General features: G+C 41.7%; 1 protein-coding gene across 4 annotated transcripts in view; it reads right to left on the reverse strand.

Annotated features, from left to right (window-relative positions):
- Positions 1 to 25,334, reverse strand: part of Ppp2r2a (protein phosphatase 2, regulatory subunit B, alpha) — a 58,416-nt gene extending 33,082 nt beyond the window's left edge. For all 4 annotated transcript variants that reach the window (NM_001360034.1, NM_001205188.1, NM_028032.3 and 1 more), the window contains exons 1-2: positions 24,953 to 25,334; positions 23,098 to 23,172 (exon numbers count right to left, since the gene is read on the reverse strand). Coding sequence is in view for 2 of the 4 variants with exons in the window: in NM_001205188.1 (NP_001192117.1) it covers positions 23,098 to 23,172; positions 24,953 to 24,959 (82 nt within the window). In the remaining 2 variants the exon portion in view is untranslated. The remainder of the gene's footprint in view (positions 1 to 23,097; positions 23,173 to 24,952) is intronic.
- Between the last annotated feature and the right edge of the window lie 397 nt (positions 25,335 to 25,731).

A 25,731-nucleotide genomic window follows, 5' to 3' on the forward strand; every position in this document is an offset into this window, starting at 1 on the left:
CAAAACTAAACCCCTGACAAACAGGCCACACCATTTCTTTCTTCCCTCCACTTCATAGCCGCCCCACTTGGCACTGACTAGACCATTCATCCCTCTTACCTGAGAGGCAGAGGGCAGACAGTGGTGGTAAGCACCTGGAGGCAAATGTCTTCGACTCTTGACTCTCTGTTGCGTCCAGAGAAGCCTGAGTCAGTGCGTTCCCACTGTCTTCACATCAGGACATGGACAGAATGAGATGGTTGGCATTCTTTTTTAAGATAAAGCTGCTTTTGTCTTCCTAGGTTCACTCGGGAAACCACTCATGTACGATACCTCAGGACCACATTAGTGCAGCACAGGCACAGAAAACAAACCAAAAGTGTGACTGTCATTTTCCTACCTGGCCATTCATTATCTTATGCCTAGAGGAGGAAGCTTAGCCTAGCTCTTAGAGACTCCTTAACCCCAGCATTAAGGAGACAAAGACAGGCAGGCAAACATGGACAACCTGCTACTACCTAGAGGTGTCCTAGCCCAGTCAGGGCTACACAGTGAGACCCTTTATAAACAGCAAAATAAAACAAAATATTAATTGTCCCTAGGGTGTTATGGTCAATATAGCCTTGGCCTTTGTTTTCCAAACACTCTACTTTAGTTCACTGAAATCTGAGCCTACAGCCCAAACAAGTAACAGTATCACAACTGCCTTGCTCTGTTGCTTCTTCACACACACACAGAGCCTGGGCCTGTGTCACATAGCAAACCCCAAGCCAGCAAGGGCTACTGAGTGAGACCCAGTCTGAAATCACCAGTAATACTGATGGTGGTGATACAAACATTTCTTCTGGTGTGTATGCAAACAAACCACACTTCACATCTATGGGTATCTTAGTCACCAACCAAGGATGTTTCTACTTTCACTTTTGAGATAGGGTCTTAGGGTGTGGTCCTGGCTGGCCTGAAACTATGTGGACCAGACTGGCAGCAAACACAAGATACTTGCCTGCCTCTGTCTTTGCTGGAACTAAAAAGCCCATGTGCCACCACATCTGGCAGATTTTATATTTTTAAATGGTTGAAAACTAAAATATTCCACGGCACTAAAAACACACAGAAGTGTAGCTATAGAGGTTTTTAATTTTGAAATTAAAAAAACAAAAGAAAGGTCTTTCAAGGCTGAAGAGATGCCTCTAAGGACCCACAACCATGCACAACTCCAGTTCCAAAGGATCCAACACTCATTTCTAATTTCCAGACACCTGAATGAATGTGACGCATATATATACATTTAGCAGACACATAAAATATTTTTTCCCACCGAGCAGAGGTGGTGAATGTCTTTAATTCCAGCACTCGGAAGTAAGGGCAGGTGGATCTCTGAGTCTAAGGCCAACCTGGTCTGCAGAGTGAGTTCCAAGACAACCAGGGCTACACAGAGAAACTCTACCTCAAAAAACAAAACAAAAAAGTTATTTTCAAAGTAATTTCTTTTAAACTCAGAATTGGTTTCTATCGATGTGTGTATTTATAAAAGCTTTACAGACTACAACTGTCATAATCACACTATAAGAATCAGGACACACTGCACTGTCCATTTGTCTTGACAGTCATTCTTAATTCAAATTTGATTTCTCATAGGTTACAAACTCCTAAGAAATTTAGATGAAAAGACTAGAGATTTTTAGATTATGTTAAAAATTTTTTACAGGCTTTATTCTAATATCCAAAACCAGAACACTGAGTTTTAACTAACAACAACCCTGTCAGCTTGTGTCCTGTCAACTGCAACACAGAAGACTGGGAATCGGGAGGAGGGAGAGCAGATAGGAGAGCAAAGCAGAGGTGCTTTAGAAATCCTAGTAAGCAACCCTGTAGTCAGAGCCAGTGCAGTGCAGTGCAGTGCAGTGCCATGCTGTGGTAAGCTGCATGTAATGTACTAGCATTTAATTCCCACCACAAACAGGTACACCTGTTTACATTAATACAAAGACTTAACAGATGAAAAATCTAAGGCCAAGAGGCCAAGAGGTCAGGTATGAACAAATCTTCAAACATGTGCATAAAATAAAGATAAATATCAAGAAAAATAAGTTTAGGTCTTCCCACTGGCTCAGAGGACCTCATCACTAATAGGCAGATATGTGCCTCAGAAGCTCCAGTTAACAGCGTCTAAAGAGCAAATAAACAAAAGAAAGAAAAGCCCGCTGGATAACTAATCCAAAAGATTACACCACTGATTTCCTCACAAACCCTTAATCAAAGGAACACCTCACGTGCCTTTATAGGAACAGCAATTTAAGCATGCCATGGTAGCAACCTACACTCCCAACACTTAAGCTAGGTGGAGGCAGTGGATCAGGAATGCAATGCCATTATTTCCTGCAAAGGATGTTCAAGGCTAGCCTGAGACACTCAAAAGTCAAACAGAAAGGAGAAAGGAAATTACAGTGAATTCTTTCTACTTGGATCTTTTTTAAAATTCTTTTTCCTCTTAATTTTGGTAGGTAAAACATCAGGTAGGCATTTCCTGACCTGGTCTGCAGCCATACTTAAAATTCAATTCCTTGTTTCCATTACACTTCTCAAAGGAAGTTATGTTTCAAATAACTCTGTGAATGTGTTCTTACTAAATAAGGGATGAGAAGAGTCAGAACTGTCCAGCAGCAGAAGAATGCATTCTGAAGGCAGCCCTGCCAGAAACATGGATGGATGGACGGACGGATGGATGGACGGATGGACCAACATACAGAAGAGTAGTAACAAGCTTGTAAAAACAAACCCAGCAGGAGAAAAACAAGAAAAACTATAGTCCATCTGCACATCTCTGAGTGAACTACAATTGAGCAGAATGTTGTATGAGCAGCTAAATGGATCTGGCAGGAGTTTACAGAAAGCACTCAAAGTCATATGGCATTTCAAGGTGATTTCCTTCTGGGGCAGGTAAAGAAAACCAGGGTTGCAGGCTAAGCGCCTTGAGGCTTTCCTATCCTTGGCAGCTGAGCAGGAACCACATGAAGAGATGACTGGGTTGGGGGCTGCTGGTGAGGTGGGATGTTTTTCCAGAAGCCAAGCAGACAGTGTTTTGGAAAAGCAGTAGCCATAAACTGCATTTAAAAGAACTTAAAAATATATGAGCAATGGGGGCTGAAATTTAATTTTAGGCTTGATGACATGGAGATTTTCTGTGTAACTCCACTGGACTAATGTCTTCAAAATAAAAACAATTGTTTCCGATGGCCTTATTTCTGGGGGCTGTCAGGTGAAAGGATGCTCCAGAGGGAAACTATGTAAGTGCCAACTACAGACTCACTCCCATGGCTGCTGTCAGACATCATTTTTCCTGGATGCTGACCTGAGATACCAGTTCTCTGCCACATGGATTCCAGAAAAGTTCACAATCATGGTAGCTGGTCATGAAAATGAAAGAAAATGAAAGGGAACAGCACAGACCTTTGGGTAGCCTCATCTGTAAGTGTATGTCATCACTTCTGTCATGCTTGTACTAGTCAGTTGTTAGGTGTGTCATTCAAGGGAGAAACTTATACAAAGAGCAGAGCAGCAGAGGGCAGTGTCCATTGGAGCCATGTTAGAGGGTGCCCACTATAGTTCCTTGGTCAGCACAGAAAAACAGTTAAGAACTTCATGGCCACGAGGTAACTTGACTACAAGCTAAAGAGAGAAGCCTAGAGCAGTTTCATCTTTGAGCTTCAACAGCCCTAGCTGCCTCCCTGCCTCACCCAACTCCTGTGTGCACAGGCCTGTGTATCTGTTGCTGTTATTTAAGAGGACCTAACACAGGGCCTTGCAGGACCTCACAGGACCTATGAGGCAGACACTCTACCATTTAGTTACTACAGTCCCAGATCTCAAGCTACTGGATTTTTAATCCCTGCTTCAAAATACAAAATACTCATTAATCTAACCACCTATAGACCACTATCATTTCCACCTAGGCCAATCAATACCGGTCCCTTCTCCTACTCTTCAGGGGGCTCTCAACCCTGTAAACAAACACTAAAGCAGTCAACAATGTCATCTTTCCCAGCTACTACTGTGTACCTGCCAAGTGCGTCTCACGGCTTAGTTGGGGCACTCCTCCAGGGTTTCCAAGGATACTGAACTCTCCCTATTATGCTGTTGGACACTTCAGAGTGTTTAACACGTGGGTTTAGATCATCATTCACTACCACAAGTCAATAGTGCTAAGGTACTTTGCACATTCTTTCAAAGCCTGTTTTGATAAAAAGTGATAGGAAATCTGTATTAGTTTTCCTACCTAGTCTAATTCTACTCTTGAACAAAACAATGTTGTTTTCACCCACATCAGTAATTCCCAGGATATTTTCTTCTATGGTAATTTTACTAACTGCTGAATTCTAAATGTCACCAAACTCAATTCAAAACACAAGTTTAGGCCAGGTGTGGTAGCAGACATATATAACCGTAGTATCAGTGGTCTAAGGGAGGAGAATTACAAGTCACAAGCAGCCTAGAACATATAAACTGTCACAAAAACTCCACAAAGCAATTTAAACTCAGCTTATTATTATTTTCTGAGACAGAGTTTTACTATTTGGCCCTGGCTGGCCCGGTACTCACTATTTTAATCATACAACCAACAGTAGCCTTGAACTTTGCAGAAATCCTACTGTCTCTACCTCTTAGGTGCTAAGTTTTATTGCTGTTTTTTAATTAAAAAAAAAAATGTGAGCCAGAGCTACAGAGAAACTGTGTGTGTGTGTTTGTGTGTGTGTGTGTGTGTTGCTTACATGTAGGTTTGTATACCACACACATGCAGTTACTTTTAGAGGCCAGAAAGGAGCATCAGTGTTCTTAACCACTGAGCCGTACACTAGCCCCTGTAGCTGAATTCTAACATTTTGAATTACAAAACTCAATAAGCTCAATCACTCTTCAACAATATATCTACAGTCAGAAAGGAGGCAGAGACACAGCTGCTCAGCAGGGTGCATAAATCATCCACTGCTGAACAGAGGTCTATGCTCAATGATAGGCATACCTCGTACTGTGCAATGTGAAAATACTTAATGACAGACAAATCTTAAATTACCAAATGTATTCTAGCTCACAAAACATTTAATTAGGGTTAAATAACTAAAAGGCTTCCCTACATACAGGATACATTTTACCTCCAGCCCCACCTTCCTAAAGATAGGCATTCTATTTTCTGAGAATAGAGATTAAGAATCCCTGGTGAGGGCCAGGTGTAGTAGAACACGCCTTTAACCCCAGCCCTCTGGGAGGCAGAAGCAGACAGATCTCTGAGTTGAGGCCACCCTAGTCTTTTAGAGAAAGTTCCAGAATACCCAGGACTACACAGTGAAACCCTGTCTCAAAAACAAACAAACAAAACCTAATATGTATTTTGCTATAAGATTGCTATCTCACATAAAAAACCTACAAGCAAATACAGGCTACTTTACTGGCTTCCCATCACCAAAGATGCAGATTCTATATTTACAGTCTAACAAAAGATAGCACAGGGACACTTGAGGCATTTCTAGGGAAGAAAACACAGACTAAGAAGGTAAAGGGAGACCCCTGCGGAGCTGGATCTCACTGAAGTATCAGAATAAACTGCTATGTAAGCTTTGTGAAGGGCACTTCAATTTACTTGGAAAAGAAGGTAGAGGATCGGAGAATAAATTCCTATGCAGCTGTGCTGCTGGCTGCCTGAGTTCTGTAAACTTGACTGAAACCTAGAGCTATTTGGGAAAAGGGAACATGACTCTTGTCATCTATGAAGTTTACTCTTGACAACCGCACACAACACAGATCTCAGTCTGTAGTGAGGCCCCATTCTTTAGCTATGAGCCCTGAGTGCTGTAGACTGGACATAGCTGGCTAGCTTCAGGGTTAGTGTGGGGCACAGCCTGACCTGGCTTGTTAACTTCTCCCTGTGTTCTGGAAGACACTGCTTTTGTTGTTGCTGCTTATGATGCAGTTGAAGGGCTGAAGATCTTGGTGCTATCCTTGCTGCGTTTCTCCCTTTCTCAGTGGTATGCTTTTGTTATGCTCTGTAACTGAGATGGTGGTGCAAGGTGAACCTTCTCAAACTGTAACTTCCTCTCTTTTCTTGTCTCTAACATTTGTGCTTTCTGGAGATCCTCTAACATGGTTATTGGGACTCTGGACTGATCTGATTCCCCCTTGTCTCCCTTTTTTGTTCTAATTTTTTAGAGAATTCTTATAACTCTTACTCAGAACTATTAATTCCTGTAACTGTTTCTGCTTCTGACAGTAGTATGAATGTTATTAAACCCTAATTCAAACTAAAAAATATTTGTATTATGTGAAATAACTAAAAGGAATTTGACCGTGAACTTGAATGTGCTGAGATGAGTCCTTTACCAGTAATCCCTGTTGAATAATCTGGTCTGAGTATGCATGAAATAATATTATACCCTACAAGCAAGAGAAGATCACTATGAATATAGCTGCTACCACAGTTAGGGTTTCTATTGCTGTGATAAAATACCTGACTGATTTGTGAAAAACAGTTGTGTTACATGTATTGTACAAATATGAAAACAGAAGCAAATACTTTAGAAGTCAGAGCAGCATTTCAAGGTAAGGCTAGGTCAAAATCAAAAATGTATTCATTTCAAAATATGTTCAAAAAGAAAACCAACCAAAACTAAATCGAAGATTAAATACTTTGAGAGAGAGACCCTGGTCAGAGACAGTTCCTACTCAACACAGCAACGGAAGATCACCAAGGGCAGGTGAAGCACAAGCATGTGAGCCAGGCATCATGGATGGCTCACACTTAGAATCTCAGAACTGAAGGCTGAGGAAGGAAGACTGCCAAAAATCCACCACAACCTGGGCTAAAATTAGCCCCAGGCTACCCTGGGCTACAGGAATATTCTGACTTAACTATAATAAACAATCTGATCATAAAAGCAACTCTATTTAGACTCAGTGTCTCAAAAACAAGGAAGTAAACAAAAAAAGACATGGAAATAAGAGGGTGGACTCCCTGGGAAGGAAGGGTTTGACAGAATGGGATGAGAGGGAGACAGGAAGGATAAATGACAAAGATACTTCATATATTCACATGAAATTGTGAAAGGATAATTAAAATTAAATAAAGAGTAAGATTTTGTTAAAATTCATTCTCACATTGGGACACAATCTAGCATAAACAACCCTGACTAAAATAGCAAGATATAACTTTAACTAAACTTGAGTTTAATCTAGAAATGGCTGTATACGACGATGCTCACTGCTCTTTAAAAGCCGGTAAAAATCTCCCTAACCCCAAGTTGGCCCACTGTGTTTAATACCTGAAAAGAAGTCCCTGACAATGTTTATTTCTACAACAATTTCAGCACAATGGACTCACTCAGAAACAAAGTAAAGAATTGTTATTTTTGTAATTGAACCCTCTTTCACTGGAAAAACAAAACAAAGCAAAACCCAAGCCTATGCTGTCTCTCTGGCAGCAAGCAACTGCACTGGTGCCCCTGCAATGTTCCAATTGCACAAATGAAGAATCAAAGGCTGATTCTCACCCCCACAACACAAGCATATCCACACAAAGACTCTGAATTTAAAAGGGGGGGATGTAAAATGCTCACTGGCAATACGATTTGTTTTCTAAGTTCCTCAAACATCTCTAGAATTTCCTAAGGACACTGAATATATTCATCAGTCTAGACAACGTTCTGGCAAAGTGAGATAATATTACACGTATTTCTTTCCTGAGGAATACAGAAAAGAGACCATGTACCATTTATACTATTATCTTCTTGGATAGCAAGGGAAATTTCAGGCAAGGCCTTTTTTTTTTTTTTTTTTTTTTTTTGAGCTGCAGCAACTAGGGTCAATACCCCCCAACTTCTACCTCCCAATCTCTGCTTAGAGCAAACTGTTCCTCAAAAAAGATGACCACATTTGAACTTTTGTTACTAAACATTTAATTTTAAATTACCCAAACAGTCAAAGTGCTACTCCACTGCCTAACCTCAACTCTGATACAATCAATATTCTTGGCCTGGCTTTCCCAGTCTCCTAACCCACCCAAGGCAAGCAATGCTTATTAAAGCAACAGGTTATTTCCTGTGTTCCAAACCTCCAAACAATTAAGTGATCTTGAATATGCTTTTAAGATTCTTCTATTATGAGCTTGCAAAGATGACTCAGCAGACTCTTTAGAGGATCAGGGTTCGAGTCCTAGCACCCACATAACTCCACTTTCAGGGGACCTGACACCCTCTTCTGGCACATCATGCAGACAAACATTCAAATAAAACATTTATACCTATAAAATGAAAAGCAAAAATCTTCAAAAAACTCAAAAAGATTGCTCTGTCAGATGGTGTCTGTTAATATTGCTAATTGAATGCTTCTTGAATGCTCTTCATGTGCCGAGGCTAGGCATCCTTGTATTTAACCTTTTGAATAGCAGTAAGGACCACAGTCACCTTCAAGTGTTTGTTCCTCTGACTTCTTTTCTGCCCATCCAAAATTACTTTATTTAGAAACCTATCCCCACACAATAGATTCAATATACTTGTTCTCTGAACTGCTATGCAACTTTCTCAGAAGGCATGACCCACAGGGCAAAAGGACAGTGAGAAAAGGCAGGCGGTACCAAAGGAAAAGGGACAGAGGACACAAATGTATGTTAAGTGTGGAGAATTCCACACTTACACGCTCAATTTAAAAAAAAAAAAAAAAAAAAAAAAACACCAGAAAAGCTGTTTGTATACGGTTAATATCTTGTTACATATTATTAAGGGGTCAGGAAACAGACACCATGACCCACTGAGAGATGAAAATCAAAACGGACCCTCCCTCCCAATAAAGAAATCCAACCCTAATGTCCTAAGGCAAATTGTCAATATGCATCAGAAGTCAAAAACAGATGTATTGATCCAACAATTGTATTTCTTCATAAATATGTCCTAAATAAAGTATTAGGAACTGTATGAACCAGGTATAGTGTGATACGTGATTCCAGCACTCTTGGTAGTATGAAGGCAAGAGGATCAGAAAGTCAAGATTATCTTCAATTACCATAAGTTTGAGGCTAGCCTGAGCTACATAAGATCCTGTCTTAAAAGTTTTTAATTAGGATAAATAAGTAACTTTCAACTCAAATGTCTACACTAAATACACCAGCTAGACGTACAATTATAGCCATTTATCATTCAAACAAAACTCAAATAACATAATACAAAGCATGTATTTTATGAAATCTAAAGCAGAAAGAGCCAGATGTTAACAGACCATGTCTAAAAATAGGGAGAAAACATTTCTGGTTTTCCTAACCTATGAAATGAAGATACCGAGTTATCCTGAGAGGTTGGCTGAGTGGGCTGTATGAGTTCATAGCTAAAAAGTGCTACAGGGAAACAGACTTAACGTTAGCTGTTTTCCTTAGCACTTAGCAGACATTTTACACTTATATGATCTTAATCATTTAGTGTGCATATATGTGGTGCACGTGTGCCACAGACTGAGAGGCGGTCAGGACAACCTTCAGGAGTCTGTGCCTGTACTTTCTTTCCCTGCACCAGGTCCCTTAGAGGTAGAAACAGGAGAATTACGAATTGGAGGTCAACCTGATCCATGGAAGTTTAATAAACTAATCACAAAACACTGCTTGAAGAAGGTACACTTTTATGGCCGCATTTGGGAGGCCAGCTAGATCTGCACAGCAAGTTCCAAGACAGCCAAAGTTACCTAGTGAGACCCTGTCTCAAACAAGACTGCTCTACTGCCTATACTTGAGGTGTCTTAAGAAGTTAAATTAACAGAAACTGAAAATAGAATGGTGATTCTCCAGGCTGAGGGAAGGGTGGAACTATTATCTGCCACAGAGTTTCAATTTTATAGGATCAAAATTTCTGGAGCCGGGAGCATGCCTTTAGTTCCAGAACCCGGAAAGCAGAGGACAGCCAGAGCTATACAGTGAAACCTTGTCTCAAAAAAACTTAAATTAAAAGCTCTGGAGATATCACCAGGTTAGGCTTAAACTCAGTACAAGTGCCTAGCAAGTATTAAGATCCCAGGTTCTCGGCCGGGCGTGGTGGCGCACGCCTTTAATCCCAGCACTGGGGGGGTGGTGGTGTGTGTGTGTGTGGGGGGGGGGGGGGTGTTGTCGCAGAGGCCAGCCTGGTCTACAAAATGCGGTCCAGGACAGCCAGGGCTATACAGAGAAACCCTGTCTCAAAAAACAAAATAATAATAATAATAAAAAAATAAAAATAAAACTCCCAGGTTCTCAATCCTAAGACAAGAATCAAAGACAGAAAGACAAGGAACTCACTGTGCCATTAGAACATGATTTGTCTAGGGAGACACACAACTGTTCTACTGATTTCAGTAACAATCATTTTCATGCTATCTTTACTTACTGCCTATAATAGCCTGTTCTTTTCAACAACCTTATTAGTAGTCAACAGAAAATATTGCAGAATCCTTCTATCCTTCTTTAGAAATCTATCTAACTATATTTAGTACCTTAGACTTTTAACTTACCTTGTGGTAAACTGGAAAACAAAAAACAAAAGAAAGCCACAGCCCACACCAAAGCACTTCTCTGTGTAGTCTTGCAGATGGACCACAGTGGCACAAGAGCAGGTTCTCAGAAGCAATGCTGCTTACAGCTAACATTCCCACAACTTCAGAAAAATTTAAAATTACCAAACACACACAAAGTCCTCTTTATATAGTCTCATTTTTCTGAGTGTCTTGTCTTTCATGCAGTAATAGGGATAAACCCAGAACCACACATATACACATACCAAGGTTCTCCCAGTTACACTGTCAGCCATATTTTCTTCCCCTTTAAAACAAAAATCTATTTATTTATTTATTTTCATGTATACTGTTGCTCTCTTCAGACACCCCAGAAGAGGCATCAAATCCCATTACAGATGGTTGTAAGGCACCACATGGTTGCTGGCAATTGAAGTTGGGTCCTCTGGAAGAGCAGGGCTCTAAACCGCTGAGCCGCCTCCTCAGCCCTCAGATTTTTCTTTCTTAATATAAAACACTGGAGTTTTAGTTCATCCCCTTCCCCCCAGAATGAAATATAAAATGTGCAAGTAGTTCAATTCAATACATTCCTGTAATAGTTTTGTTGTTGAGACACAGCAGGTAACAGAAGGGACAGGCGACACTAAACCTGTCAAGGCTAGTACCTAAAGATTAATGTCACTAATATTAAAACCAATATTCTCTCTTTCCTTTTTAGTTTTTCCAAGACAGGGTTTCTTTGTGTAGCCCTGGCTATCCAGGAACTCAATCTGTAGGCCAGGCTGGTCTGGAACTCAGAGATCCACCTGCCTCTGCTTCCTGACTGCTGGAATTAAAAGTATGTACTGCCCCCTCCCCCAGCTTAAAATCAATATTCTTTAGAAAGAATATTCTCTTAGCCAGTGTAGGGAAGCTCATATCCTAGTACTGAGGAAACTGAGGCAGGAGTTTCAGCTTAAGCTGGAGGCCAGCCTAAGGTATACAGCAAATACAAGGTCAGCTTTGGCTACAATGAGAGACTATCTCAAAACTGTATCATAACCAAAAGTTATACCACCGATCTTCCAAACTAAGGCAGTATATATGCAAACAAAGAACAAGTTTAAAGCAGAAAGAAGTACAGCATCCCATCATTCAAGAAGTGGAGACAGGGGGACTGCCATAGAGCTGTCTAAACCAAATATTGAGTTCCAGGCAGCTCTAACAACTCAAACGAAGACTCTGACTCAAAAGTTAAAAACCCAAACTTGATGGAGCACACCTTTAATCCAGATGTCTGACCATGAGTCCAGTCTGGTCTACCTATCACATTCAAGTACAATCGTGAAACCCTGTTTAAAAATTGATCTCAAAGGTGTTTATGACTCCTTTGTCACAAACTGCCTGATTTCAATAGATCTAGGTGTTCTTAACCCCTGAGGTGTTTTTCTAGACCCAGTGAGCCATTGATTAAACTATGGGATTCTCTCTTCTGAAGTCAATCAGTAAGCTCCAAATTCAGTGAGACCCTGCCTCAAAAAGGTAGAGCTAGGCTTGGTTGAAATACCTTTAAGCCATCACAGATCTCTTGCTTTTGGAATGCCAACCAGCCCTACATCAAGGGTCAGTCAGGATTACATTGTGAGACCTGTCAATCAAGCCATCTATCCAGCCACCCAGCCATCCAGTCAGCAAGCAAGTGGAGAGACTGAGGAAGGAAAAATATCATCCACCTCTGGCCTTTATGTACACAGGCACAGGTACCCGCAGACTTATACACTACACATATTCAACCATAAGAGACTAAGCAAAGTTGGACAAATTCTATGGACAGCACAATTTCCTTTAGTATCTGAAACCAAAAAGTTTTAGAGTATTTTTTCATAGAAATAAACTCTATACAATAACAAAAGCATTATGAGGCGACTATAAAGCTGGAGATACAGCTCAGTTGTCAGGGTGCTTGCCCAGCATAGATGGAGGAAGCCCTAGGTTCAATCCCCAGCATGTCACAAACAAGGTGTGGCAGCACACACCTGAAATATCAATATTTGGTAGTTTGAGGCAAGAGGATCAAAACAAAACAAGAGACAGATCTGAGCTAGTGGTTAACACTGCTGCAAATCTCTTCAATGCCTGGCCTGCTTTAACAAGATTCTCATGACATGACAATCAACAACACACACAGAAGAAAAAAACCCAAGTCTCGTCTAGCAATGTGGCTGATAAGGGGAAAATATTATTTAATAGTCTTGAGGGGGGTAGTGATAGCTCTTGGGTACTGGAGTCAAATTTGACAGGTGGTAGTTTCTTTCCTTCTTTAAGATTGATTGATTGATTGTATGAGTACACTGTATTCATGCACACCAGAAGAGGGCATCAGATCTTATTAGAGTTAGTTGTGAGCCACCATGTGGTTGCTGAGAATTTGAACTCAGAACTACGGAAGAGTATCTCTCTAGCCTGACAGATGGTAGTTTCTTAGAGCTCTGTGACCTGAAAAGAGAGCAGTGGCCTGCATCTTCAGTTCCAAAACTCTTGCTTATACTTGCTCCAACAAATGGTTTCTAACACACCATGCACTAGTCACCTGTAAAATACTTTACTTAGGCATGCAGATTTTCCAAAACACTGACACAACTTATTACACGAGTGCAGCCAGCATCTACTACTGATTTCATCTGAAAGGTTTTGAGAACCTGCAATTGTCAAAAGTCCATGGTGGCACATACATTTTCCAAAATCCCAACTTTTGCTTAAAAACTCAGATTTTACTATGATCAACAAATACTAGTACAGCAACAGGTCCAATGCTCACCTGAGAAAACCAAATACCCATGGTTGAATAACTACTCTCTGTCAAGTCTTTTTTGTTTTGGTTTGATTTTCTTGAGATAGATATTCAAAGCCCACATCTCAAGCTGCTGTAAACTATGCAGTCCAAAGTAGCCTCAAACTCCTGACCTCCCACCCCCACTCCCCAAGCTTAGTCTTGCTGGCCTGCACCACTTGTCAGCTCTTTATTTACTTAGTTTTGAGAATGGATTTTACTATGCTGCCCTGGCTGGTGTAAAAAGCTATGTAGACCAGGCTAGCCTCAAACTAGGAGATCTGCCTGTCTCTGGGATTAAATGTATGCTGTCAGTTCTGAAGAGAGCAGTCGGCTCTGTAAGCAGCTTTACCAAAGCTCTTTCTTACATAGTATATACCTTACCCTGCTGCAGAAATGCTTTTGGTGTGTTTTCCATTTTGTAATAAAACTTTTATGTGTCAAATATTTAAGCTGAAAGTAACACTTCTTACTACTCTGCCAAAGCTATTCTGAAGTAGAATTGGTCGGTTCTAGCTGGGTGCAGTGGTACACATCATTAAGCCTAGCACTTGGGAAGAGGCAAAGGCAGGTGAACTGTGATCTCTGAGTTCAAATCCAGCCAAGACTACATAGAGACTGTCTCAAAATATAATAATAATTGGTATGCTCTCAGTGGCTCATGTGTGTTGCTAAGATTACTGTGACCACTAGTAATGCTGGTGCCATTGCACTGATTAACACCAACCAAGACGCCTGCAGGCTGACACATCTGGCTTTCTCACCACTTCTATAAACAGTAACACAGTGTAAAAGGCAAATTGCATTATGAAAATACTTTGAATTCATAAATGTTTTCAATGAGTTCAGAGGTTGCCAGACCATACATCGAGAGTAATAAGACTTAAGAACAACTATTTTCACAGTGGTTATAAACTCTGACCAGAAAAATGCCTATGTATAAACACATATAATACAAATTTATATACATTAAAAGCTTCATAAAGAATTCTAACCCATCTGTAGTTCATATCTGCTTCAAAATAACATTAACAGGAAATTCAGTAAATCCCCAAAATGAAATCATATCAAAACAAAAGTACGGGCTGAGGGTCAGCAGCAGAATGCCTGCCTCCTACATGCAAGGTCCTCAGTCCTGGGTTTCATTCCTGGCACCAGCTTCCTCTAAAACAAACCATATTGTAAACACCAAGCAAAAAAGCAAAACAAAACAAAAAAAGCCACCAACAACAAAAAACCAAAACCACAAAACCAGGCATGACCACGGTGGCCTATATTCCTAGTACTTGGGAGGGGCAAGCCTGAGGACGGACTTGAAAGTCTACCTCTTCTTTGGCTAAATTAAAAATAAAATAAAATAAAATAAAATCTTTACTTGAATTAAAACAGGATCTACTTGTCCTTTTTTAACAGGGTCTTGGTCTGTATCCCTCACTAGCCTCAAATTCACAGTCCTCGTGCCCCAACCTCCAGACTGCTATGATTACAGGTAGAGCCATAGAGCTCAGGTTGGAGATCAGCATTTGAAATAAAATTGCATTAGGAAAATGAAGTCAAGATAAGTATCTTAGTGGCTCCACTTGCTCAAGATTACAGTTAATACATTAACCTTCTCAACAAGGCCTGCTTACTTCACAGGGCTTTTGTGAAGATTAACGAAAGAATATATATAAAGCAATGGGCCAGGAGGAGTGGCTCAAGCCAGTCACCTCAGCTGGTTGGAAAGCAGACTGCTATGAGCTCTGGGCCAGCCTGGGCAACAGAATGAGACAGCATCTCCAAATACAAAAAAATAAGGCCAGTGGGATGGCTCAGTGGTAAGACTCTTCCCACAGATAATCTGCATTCAATCCTCAGGAACCTACACTAAAAAAGCAATCCAAGTGGTCCTCTATTCTCCACCATGTGGGCCACTGCACAATACACACACACACACACACACACACTATATACATAAACATAATTAAAAAAAAATAAGCCAAGTGGTGGTAGCACTCGCCTTTAATCCCAGCACTCTGGGAGGCAGAGCAAGCTCTGGAATAGCCAGGACTGCAGTGAACCCTGTCTCAGAAACAAGCAAACAAAAATCTCATGTGCATTTTACTATAAAATTGTTATCTTACATTAAAAAAAAAAAAACCCGGACTTCACATTCTCAAAGATGCAGATTCTATGTTTACAATCTAACCACAGGCAGCACAGGGTACTCTAGGCATTTCTAGGAGAGATAGAGAGCTACAAATACAGACAGGACGGTAAAGGAAGAGCTCTCTACTGGGAGTATCAGTATGAACTGCTATCTTAAACTCTGTTCTAAAGAACACTAGGCCAGCCTGGTCTACACAGCAAGTTCCAGGACAGTTAAGGTTGGCCAGAGAAACACTGTATGGGGGAAAAGGAGGAAAAAAAAAAAAAAAAAAAAGAAAAAAGAAAAACAGGAAAAAAAAATATATATATATATAAAATGTATACCACATGAGTGTGTACTATATGTAAATTCAACATTCCTAGCAGCTGTTGTCAATTAACAACCAGGCCAACTCTTCTGCACACGTGGCATAGACAAAAAAAACCTCTAATCTGTGTCCAGGGTTTTGTTTGTTTGCTTTGTTTTGTTGCTTTTCTGGTTCTTGGTTCTTTAGGGATTTCTGTGGGTAATAGCCTTGGCTGTCCTGAACTCACTTTGTAGACGAGGCTGGCCTACAACTCAAAGAAATCTGCCTGTCTCTGCCTCTTGACTGCTGAGATTAAAGTTAGGTGCCAAAACTGCCTGGTTTTTTAAAATAATTTGTTTATATTTATGTCCATTGGTGTTCTGCCTGTATGTATGTCTGTATAAAATGTGAGAGCCCCTGGAACAGGAGATACAGACAGTCTTAGCTCCCATATGGATGTTAGGAATTGGCCCCAGATCCTCTGGACCAGTGCTCTTAACTGCCAAGCCATCTCTCCAGCCCTCTGGGTTTTTACTTCTTTCCTTCTATTAAGGAAGCAAATTGAGGCTCCTTAATTACTCAATTATAATTTCAATCTTCAGGTAAGAAAAGGTAAACATTACAACTAAGACTGCTAGCTACGTATCTATCTTCAATATTTCAATTGTCCCACTAAAGAACTAACTTACAATGTTATTATCTGTGTTCTTACAACTCATCCTGAAAAAAAAAACAGGCAAGCACACATCTGCAAATATAGGAATTTGCCTACTGAGTCATGCAATCTCCCCTCTTTCACCATTCAATTCCACCATTTCCAAGAACTTGACTGATTTTTAAATTGGATATAAAATTTTAATTTTCAATTTATTTTAAAAACTTGAAACAGATGCCAGCTAACTCACTTTTAGTAGCCACTACTTCTTACAGGCTTTTAATGAATAAATGTATAAAAGAAAAAGAAAAAAAAAGTACTACCTTAAAATACAATAAAGGAACTCTGCTACTACAGACTGCCACTGAAGTTATTTACCGAGCAAATTTACAGAGCAGCAGCATGTCCTGTGAAGGTGACTAGGTCAGTCAGTAGCAAACCTGGTGCTAGGTTTATCTCATACAAAGAAGGAGCAGTTGGTGGTGGTGCATGCCTTTAATTCCCTCTTGGAAGGTAGAGTCAGGCAGACCTCTGAGTTCAGGGCCAGCCTGGTCTACAGAGCAAGTTCTGGGACAGCCAAGGCTACATGGAGAAAACCTATCTTGAAGAACAGAAGGAAAAAAAATGTTTTTCCAAGAACCAGTCCACAAGTCTAAATTCTCCCAAAATAGGAAGCAAAGAATGCATTTTGATTCAGGTTTCAGGTAACAAAATCCTATCCTAAAATAATTTCCTATGAAATAAAGCTTGAGACTATCAAATATGCAAAATATTTATATTTTAAAAATGATTAAATTAGCAGGGTGTGGTGGTACACTCCTGCAATCCTACCACTTCTGAGGTGGAAGCCAGAGGAATGCAAGTTCCCAGGGAGCCTCTGTCATACAGTGAGTTTAGGAGTTTGTGTTTAGGAGTAAGTTTGAGGCCAGCCTAGGCTATATGAGATCCTGTCTCAAAGAGCAAATGCTGTTTCATCTTTTACAGTTTACATTTTGAATTCATATTTTAAAAGCAATGGATAGTAAAAGATGAAGTGGTGGGAGTATAAAATGGGACAGCTGTGGCCTAGCCCTCTGCTGATGTGACTGATGGGCAGTGCAAGCTCAGCACACCACTCCACACACTTGCCTTAAAGATCGGAAGCTCTGCTATCAGATTTTAAGCTGGGGAAAAAAAAAACTCAGACAGATAAACACACAAATGGACAGTCCATAACTAGGGAAAATGAAGTAAGCATACAACAGTGAACATGAACACGGTGCTAAACAATGCAAACAGGATCCCAAATCAAACACATGTGCTGCAACATTGTGGCACTAAAGGGCAAAGAGATGGGGCTGATGATGGAAAGAGCTTAGTCTTCATCTACTGGAGGGAAAACTGAGTTGCAAGTGTGTAAAACTGATACTGAGGTATCATTTTACTCCTCCCCAAGTGCCAGTGAGCACAAGGAACAGGACAAGAGCTTAACATGTGTCTTCAGGATCACAGACAAAGGAGTCATGGCATTTTGCCATGCTTTATTCTAGTCATTACTAGGGCACTGGATTCAAAACCAAACAATACCTGCCACCTTCCCCAAGTAAACATAAATGCTTTAAAGTATTAAAACCAAAACAAGTGGCTGAAAAGATGGCTCAGTGGTTAAGAACACTGGCTCTTTTACAAATTTTTATAGCTCCAATTCCAGGGAAACTGGCACCTTCAGACATACATGCAGGCAAAACACCAATAACCATAAAATAAAAATATATAAAAATTTAAAAACAAAAGGCAGAGCTGTGGTGGCACATACCTTTGATTCTAGCACTTAGGAGGCAGAGGCAGGAAGATCTGAGTTCAAGGCCAGCCTGGTCTATAGTGAGTTCCAGGACAGCCAGAGCTACACAGAGAAACCTTGTCTGAGAAAAAAACAAAAACCACACAAAGAAACCTTGTCTAAGAAAAAACAAAAACCAACCAAACAAACCAGAAATATTCAGGTTAATCAAAAATAGCAAACATTTATTTATACACCTACCACCCAGGTCAAGATGCTTAAGGCACCCCAACTTCATCAGAACCTCCTATCTGCTTAGAGGGGCTGCTTTATGCTAATGAATCAGTTTTTGTGATCTTACTGCTTCGTATGTGTCTCTAGTCTACCATTCAGTCTACAACTCGTTTAGTTTCTGCTAGCGTAATAAAAAACCGTGTACAGTGAGGGGAGGGAATAGGAGCAAAGTACAATGTTACATATATGTGAAGATGTCATAAACTCACTACACTAACTAAAAGAATTTTTAAGGCCCAAGCATGGTAGTAGCACTGTCCTATATAACCCTAGCATTTGGGAGGTGGAGGCAGGAGGATCAGACGTTTAAGGTCATCCACAGCTGTACAGTTTGAGGTTCCACACATAAACATACTAGCCTTCACTTTGGCCAACATAGTATTAATAACTATTTTAAGAATATTCTATGGGCTACAGAGATGGCTCAGAGAATAAGAACAGTGACTATTCTTCCAGAGAACTTCAGTCTGATTATAGGCACCAACATGGCAGCTTACAACTGTCTGCAACTGCTTAACTAGGGGTTATCCAACACCCTTGTCTGACATCTGTGCGCAAAAGGTACACACTCAATACAAAGATGTACAAACATCAACACATAAAATAGTAAGACAACCCCCAGTTTCTTCACTCTAATTATCCCTTGCTTGCTCTAAGCACTGAAATAAACATACATCTTTACATGACTTACAAGAAAGGCATGCTCATGTACACCTGAAGCATTAGCACGGAAGCAAGAAGAACTTGAGTTCCATGCCAGCAAAGACTATACCACATAAAAAAAAAGAGAGTTCCAAGCCACGAAAGATAGTCTCAAAAACCAACAGGCCAGGTATGGTGGCACGTAAGAGCCAGGTGGAGGTGGAGCTCTGTGAGTTCAAGAATAGTGAGCAAGTTCCAGGTCACCCAGGGACTACTCATTAAAACTATGTCTCTAAAACAAAACAAGCCTGTCTATTCTTATGAGCAAGGTAGTGGGTTTTTAAATAGTTATGCATTCATTTAAACATCAAAAACCCACTAAGTCGGGGTTTTTAGTAAACCTTTTATAATGGAGTTCACTGGGTGAACTGATTTGCCCAACACCACAGTGAATAATGACTAAGGAAGATGCAAACTTCAGCCTAAGACCTGAGTCTGTGCTCTTACCAACTCAAAACAGAAAGTTACAAGTCAAGAAAAATTAAAAACTTAAAATGCGTAGTGTTATGGTGACCTCACAGAGTTTGAGAACTCCATGACATAAAAAAACTAGAATGACAGAATTTAGTACCTCAACTTCTTCTCAGGATGCTATTCCAAAGGTAAAACACACAGGCTGCATGCCTGCAGACCTGTGTAGATGAAACAGTAACTTAGCATATAAGTGTCCTGCCTTGCCTTAAAGACCAAAAAGGCAAAGATAGCAAGAGCCTGTAGCTGAGTGTCAAACTCTGTTTTGTATACCTAATAAAACTCCTAAGCCTTGAAAAGTCAGTCCAGTAAAGACATTATTCTTAATTAAGGTCCCTACTGAGTAACCATCTTAAAACAACTATCAGTAGTAAGAATATGGCGCTACCTCCTTCTGACATCTGAGAACTAACAAAAGCAGAAAGAAACAGCAGAAATCACTTCATCCAGTCCCATTCATTTTATGGCTAAGTACAGGAACCCAGAAAGGCTCAAGGCAGAGCAACAGACTCTAAATTGTTGGACCCTTCTCTGCATTATAAAGCTGCAAACAAGAAACAGAAAGACCTCTTCAGAAGTTCACCTCTACTATCCTAGACCTTCTATCTCTCTGCTTCCCCTTTAAAAACCCTAGCAACAGGAACACTGACACTCAAGATATCCAATGCCTACTGTATGCCAGGTGTTGTTCTAGGCCAAGCAGTTTACATATGACATTTTCGGAGAAACAAAGATCTTTGTCACTAGGCTTAAAGTGTAACAGTGGAGACTCAAGGTACTAAATATACTTATTTAACAAAGTAATGTAAAATAGATTTTAAAAATGATTTCCACAGGAGGTAATTAGAAGGTTATAGTGTGACTGAGGGTGAGTGGGATTCTGACTAAGGAACAATTGTAGGAGGATGTCTGACATATCAATGGGATTAACAGACTGGGGATGTAGCTAAGTGGTGTAGCATCTGCCTAGCATGCACAAGGCTAGGGTTCAATCCCAAGAATAGCAAAAACATTCCAAAGTAGAATGCATAGTGTTTGCTTGTACAGTATCAGTTTAGTAGCCCCTTAATAGCTTAAGAGGAACATACTAAAGAAATGTCATAGTTTGCCTGCTGAAATCTAGTTTCTAATCCAGTGGATCCAATGATCCACTGAAAATTTCCAAGAAAGAAGACAAACCAGGATTGTATTTAAAATTAGAAGTACAACACAGGAAGAAAGTGGTCCCTATTTAAGAAGTTAATGCAGCTGGGCATGGTAGCCACCACACCTTTAATCCCAGCACTGTGGAGGCAGAAGCAGGTAGATCTGAGTTCAAAGCCAGCCTGGTCCCAGGACAGCCAGAACTACAGAGAAACCATCTCCAAAACAAGGTTCCAAGGCAGGTATAGAAGATAAACGCATTACACAAATAAATCAGCATGTCCTGGCTGCTGCTGGCTACAAGGGCACGATCAGACATCATAAGCTACTAATAGCAAAAATAAAAAAAATCAGAATGCATCATTAACAAAAAGCAGGCAGTCTAAGGGTGGAGCTAGCAACCATTTAAAGATTGTAATCCCTACCTATGGGCCATGTACAATAATCATATTCTGCATTAGAAAAGCAAAACTTCCCCTTAATAAACATAGCAGACAGAAGTATACCAAGTAGTTTCTGAGACTGCAAATCAAAGCAGTGTAACTTGAAAACAATGCTGCGCATGTACTTGTGAAGACACAGCACTAACAAGTTATGTTCTTTCTGAAGCGCGCACTCCAAGTAGGAGCACACTGTCACTACATATACCCTAGGAAGTTATTTAATCAATAGGGAGCAAAGTGAAGCTAGTAAGAACTGACATACAAGGAAGAATTAAAACTGATCCATCACATATATTCTGTATATGTGTGAAGTAGCACAAACTATCACTTGTTTTGGTTAAGTAATTGATATTCAGTTTAGAAAATCTATTTCTTCTGATTGAGTGAAGTCTTCTTTCTCCCCATGATTAACAAGAAGTAAACAGAGTTTCTTAAGGGTAGACAGCTTATGTTCTAGACACCACACACCCGTTCTCAACATTCAGGAGACCTTTGTTTGATAAGGGAATAAACAGTGCAACCAAGAAATGTTTTCCAAGTAGAGAGCACTTTCATAACATGCCAAGTATTACACAACCGCACAGAACCGAGGATCCAATACCTGAGTGCCTACTACTCAACAGGTAATGGAGTTACAAAATCAGGAATTCGAGACTCCTCCCTCCAACACAGGATTTATTTCCACAGAAAAGCAGCACCGATTGACCATCACTGAGTCACTCTAAACCCTTTAATTCTTTCCAAGTTTCCAGTCTCTCATGTGAGAAAGGAATAAGGACCACCAGAAAACAAAGGTAACAGAGGCTGGAAGCACAAGTGTGCCAATGACTTTCTACAGGACTCACCACACCACGCACACACTGGAGACAAATGTCACCACACAAGCATCTCCTAGTCAACAGTCTTTGGCCTACCACCACCTGAAAAGAAATCCTCAGCACAGCACTCTATGGCAGCAGAGGAGAACCACAAGGAAAGGTTCCACACCTAAAGAAAGGGGTACACATTTTCAGACAACCAGAAATACATACTCTTCTTTGACTTCTATTTAGAAAAATCCCACTAACTTTATTGGGGAGGCAGAGGCAGGCGGATGGATCTCCGAATTCAAGAACAACCTAGTCTACATAGCAAATTCAAAGCCAGCTAGGGACAGACAGGCAGACAGACACAGACAGACAGACAGACACACACACATCCTCTCCCTCTCAAATACACACACATACACACACAGAGTCCACAAACTATATTAAATATTTCTGAGCAAAGAATCCCTTTTGAGATTATTTGTCTCTATCACAAAAGATCACCTCAGACTGCACGCAAGACCTTGACATTTCAAAACTTTAGATACGTTCTGAAATAAATTAGCAAGTTTCTATCTCAAAAAAAGTCCCCACAGTAATTTGTTCTATCTTATCTGTCTTAACCACACGCACAAATCCCTGCAGCACAGTAAAGTGAATCATGTGGACCAGCAGCCATGTCGACCAGTGCCACATCCCAAAGCAGTGGAGTTCAAAAGAACCAGAGCCCCCCACAGAGTAAGAGGTGCTGCTGGGAGCGGTTCTGAGCTAAGAGCTGCTGGCCTCTGTTTCTCTGTTTTATCGAAAAATAACACATAAACATGAAGACCAGTCATTTATATGTAGAATGTATGTAACAAAGACACCTTAGTCACACAAACCTTAGAGCACTGACTGCTGGACATCTACTTCATTAACTCAATGAAAAAAAAAAAGATAAGCAAGACATAAGAAGATATACAGACTTTTCAGAAAGGTGATTTTTTTTAAAGCTATCATCCCACCTCTCAGAAAGCAAACACAAAACACTGAGTTCCTTCAGCACCCAGGACTTTTAAGTCGATAGTCGTCACTGTTAAAATGTCTTACCTTCTGCTACGTCATCATCTACTGCTCCTTTCACCTGAGAAAAACACCACTGAATATCATTCCCTCCTCCAGCTCCTGGAAGAAGAAAACATAGCAATTAAAACTGAGCTCTGTTCTGTTTACGCTTATAAACACAGAGATGGTTCCCGAGGCTGGCATCATAACTCCCTATGTAACTACCACTGAGCCCACAGATTTGGAACCAAATTGGCCTCCAATAGTTGGTAGTGTATTAAAAACAAGTCTGCAGGTACGAAATATCCAAAGACATACAGCCTACCAGTAATTATCATCATACAGATATTTAAAACCTCACTTCCACTTTTCCCTCTCCTTAAAGACAGTCAGAACCTTTCAAGTTAAAACCTACCAGGAAAAAACAAAAACAAAAACAAAACCAACCAAAGCACCAAAGTTAGTTTTCCTTTAAATGTACAAAAGGCCTACAAAAGAGTTATAAGGCTAAACTACCATGAAATATAGAACGAAGAGAAAACTTCGGGAACATTACTGCCTGAGAGGATGATTCATGTGGACTAAGCAAACACAACACCCATTTCTTTGCATTCGTTAGGAGCAAATCACTGGTTGCAGACAGAGGAAAAGGGGCGGAAATGCACGCCTGGGAAGAGATGGTCAAAGGAGGCTGCTCCTGCCACATTCACCTACTGCATCCAAAGGACCCAGAAAAAAGCAACCTTATTCGTTGCTCATCTCCTACAATACAGTTCCAATTATCATTTCATTGTTCAGCAAGGTCAAAGGGCAGCCTGTTTATATAGCAAACTGTAAACCAGTCCAGCATAACTTCTTTAAAGGTTCTATTATCTATGCAAATATTGAAAAGAAAGGAAAATTGGTTTAATCTCCGACACTCACTGCTCAGCACTGAAGAGGAAATGGGGGGATGGGGGCACCCCGGGATTTCTGGAAAAGAAACTCAATCTCAATCCAGAATTACTCTATGAGAGGAAGGGCTTCAAGACTAAATTGTACAAAGATAACCGACTCTCAAACGACATTAAACCTCGCTTTTCCTTTACCCATTCCTTGCTAAATTATTCTCAATCAGGCTTTCTCCCCCCGCACCCCCCCCGTCCCCCCTCAGCAAGGTTTTATAAAATCCCTCTCCCTTTGGCTATTTATATCGGCGAACTCCACAACTATTTTAACTCCAAGAAACCCTTCTGGGAAAAGGACATCTGCCCAAACGCTACCGTGCAAAATGCAAAGTTTAAATTACCTTTCTCTCCCACCCAGCCCCCACCCCAATCCTTGCAACTTCTATTAAAGGCTTAGCATTCGTGAGTGGCAAAAAAATAAGACACGGGAAGGGAGCAAAATCGAAAACGAAATTCAGGCTTACACCCTCAAAACCTGACCTACCCCATTAATGTTTGTGTGGTGCTGGGGGTTGGGGGGGGGGTGACCGTGAGTTGGGGGGGTGGGGGTATGCCTCCATTGTATTTTAACTTGCAAAGCTGTCTTCCTTCTTATCGGTCCAGAATACATTTCTACAGAAAGGTTCTCAGTAGACCGGGAAGAGGAATGAATATGTAAGGAAGAGCGGAGGGAGCAGGGTGCAGAGGGGACCCATCTGCACGCCTGCACCCGCCCCACCCACGCCGTCTCCCACCCCCAACGCACCCGTGCCGTGTTCCTGTAGTGCCAGGCCCCGGGCCCGGCCTCCAGGCCCCACAGTCCCAGCTCAGTGCCAGGCCCGCCCGCCCGCCCCACACTCGGCCAGCGCCCCAGGCCGAGGCCCCGCCACCACGGTCGCTAGGGGGTGACGGAGAGCGCGCAGAGGAAGCGGCACGGCACCCTGTCAGCCGCCCAAGGGCCGTTTCTTCTTTACCTGCCATGTCGCGCTGCAAATGGTGACCCTGCCGGGCTCGTCGGGGTCTCCGCGACCGGGGCTCAGCCCCCACACCTGGGGATGGGGGGATCGAGGGCGCGGATGGAGGCGGATGGCACCTGAGGGGGGAGGGGACCGGGACCGGGGCGGAAAGGAAGCGGCCCGGGTGGAGCGGTCGGCAGGATGGTGGCGTTCACTCAGGGGCGTCCCGTCTCGTGCTCCTTCTCTCGCGGTGGAGACGGCAGCGGCGGCAGTAGCGGCGGCGGCGGCGGTAGTAGTGGCGGCGGCAGCGGCGGCTAGGACAGCGACGGCGGCCGCGGCGGCAGGGACAGGCGACTCCACTTTCAAAATGGCGCCCGCTGGCTGGCCGGTGACGTCACTTGAGGGGGCGGAGCGTCTTTGGGGCGGGTCGTGCTGTGTTAGCCACGCCTCCTTCTTGTCTTGCTTTCGCCCCGCCCCGCCCGCTAGGATCCTTGAGAAGGTCCCTGTACAGAGCTAGAGCTGCACTTAGTTTGCTGTGGCTGTGGGCTGGATGTGCCAAGCCGCGGTGCCCAAGTGGCCAAGGCCTGGCCTGTCTGCACCTCTCACTGTCCCAAGCCGTAGAGCCAAGGCCGGAACTTTGGGATGGCCTCATATGTTCACTTATGCTCAACCACATGGTGAGCTGGCCCTCTCGAGAGAATACCCCTTTTGTTGCTCCAGTGACCCTGTGGGTGAGCCCCGGAGGCACCAAAATTAAGGGAGAGTGATGCATACTTGCCACTGCCTGCCCAAGGTGA

Source organism: Mus musculus, chromosome 14 (assembly GCF_000001635.26).
Source record: "Mus musculus strain C57BL/6J chromosome 14, GRCm38.p6 C57BL/6J".
Taxonomy (NCBI): domain Eukaryota; kingdom Metazoa; phylum Chordata; class Mammalia; order Rodentia; family Muridae; genus Mus; species Mus musculus.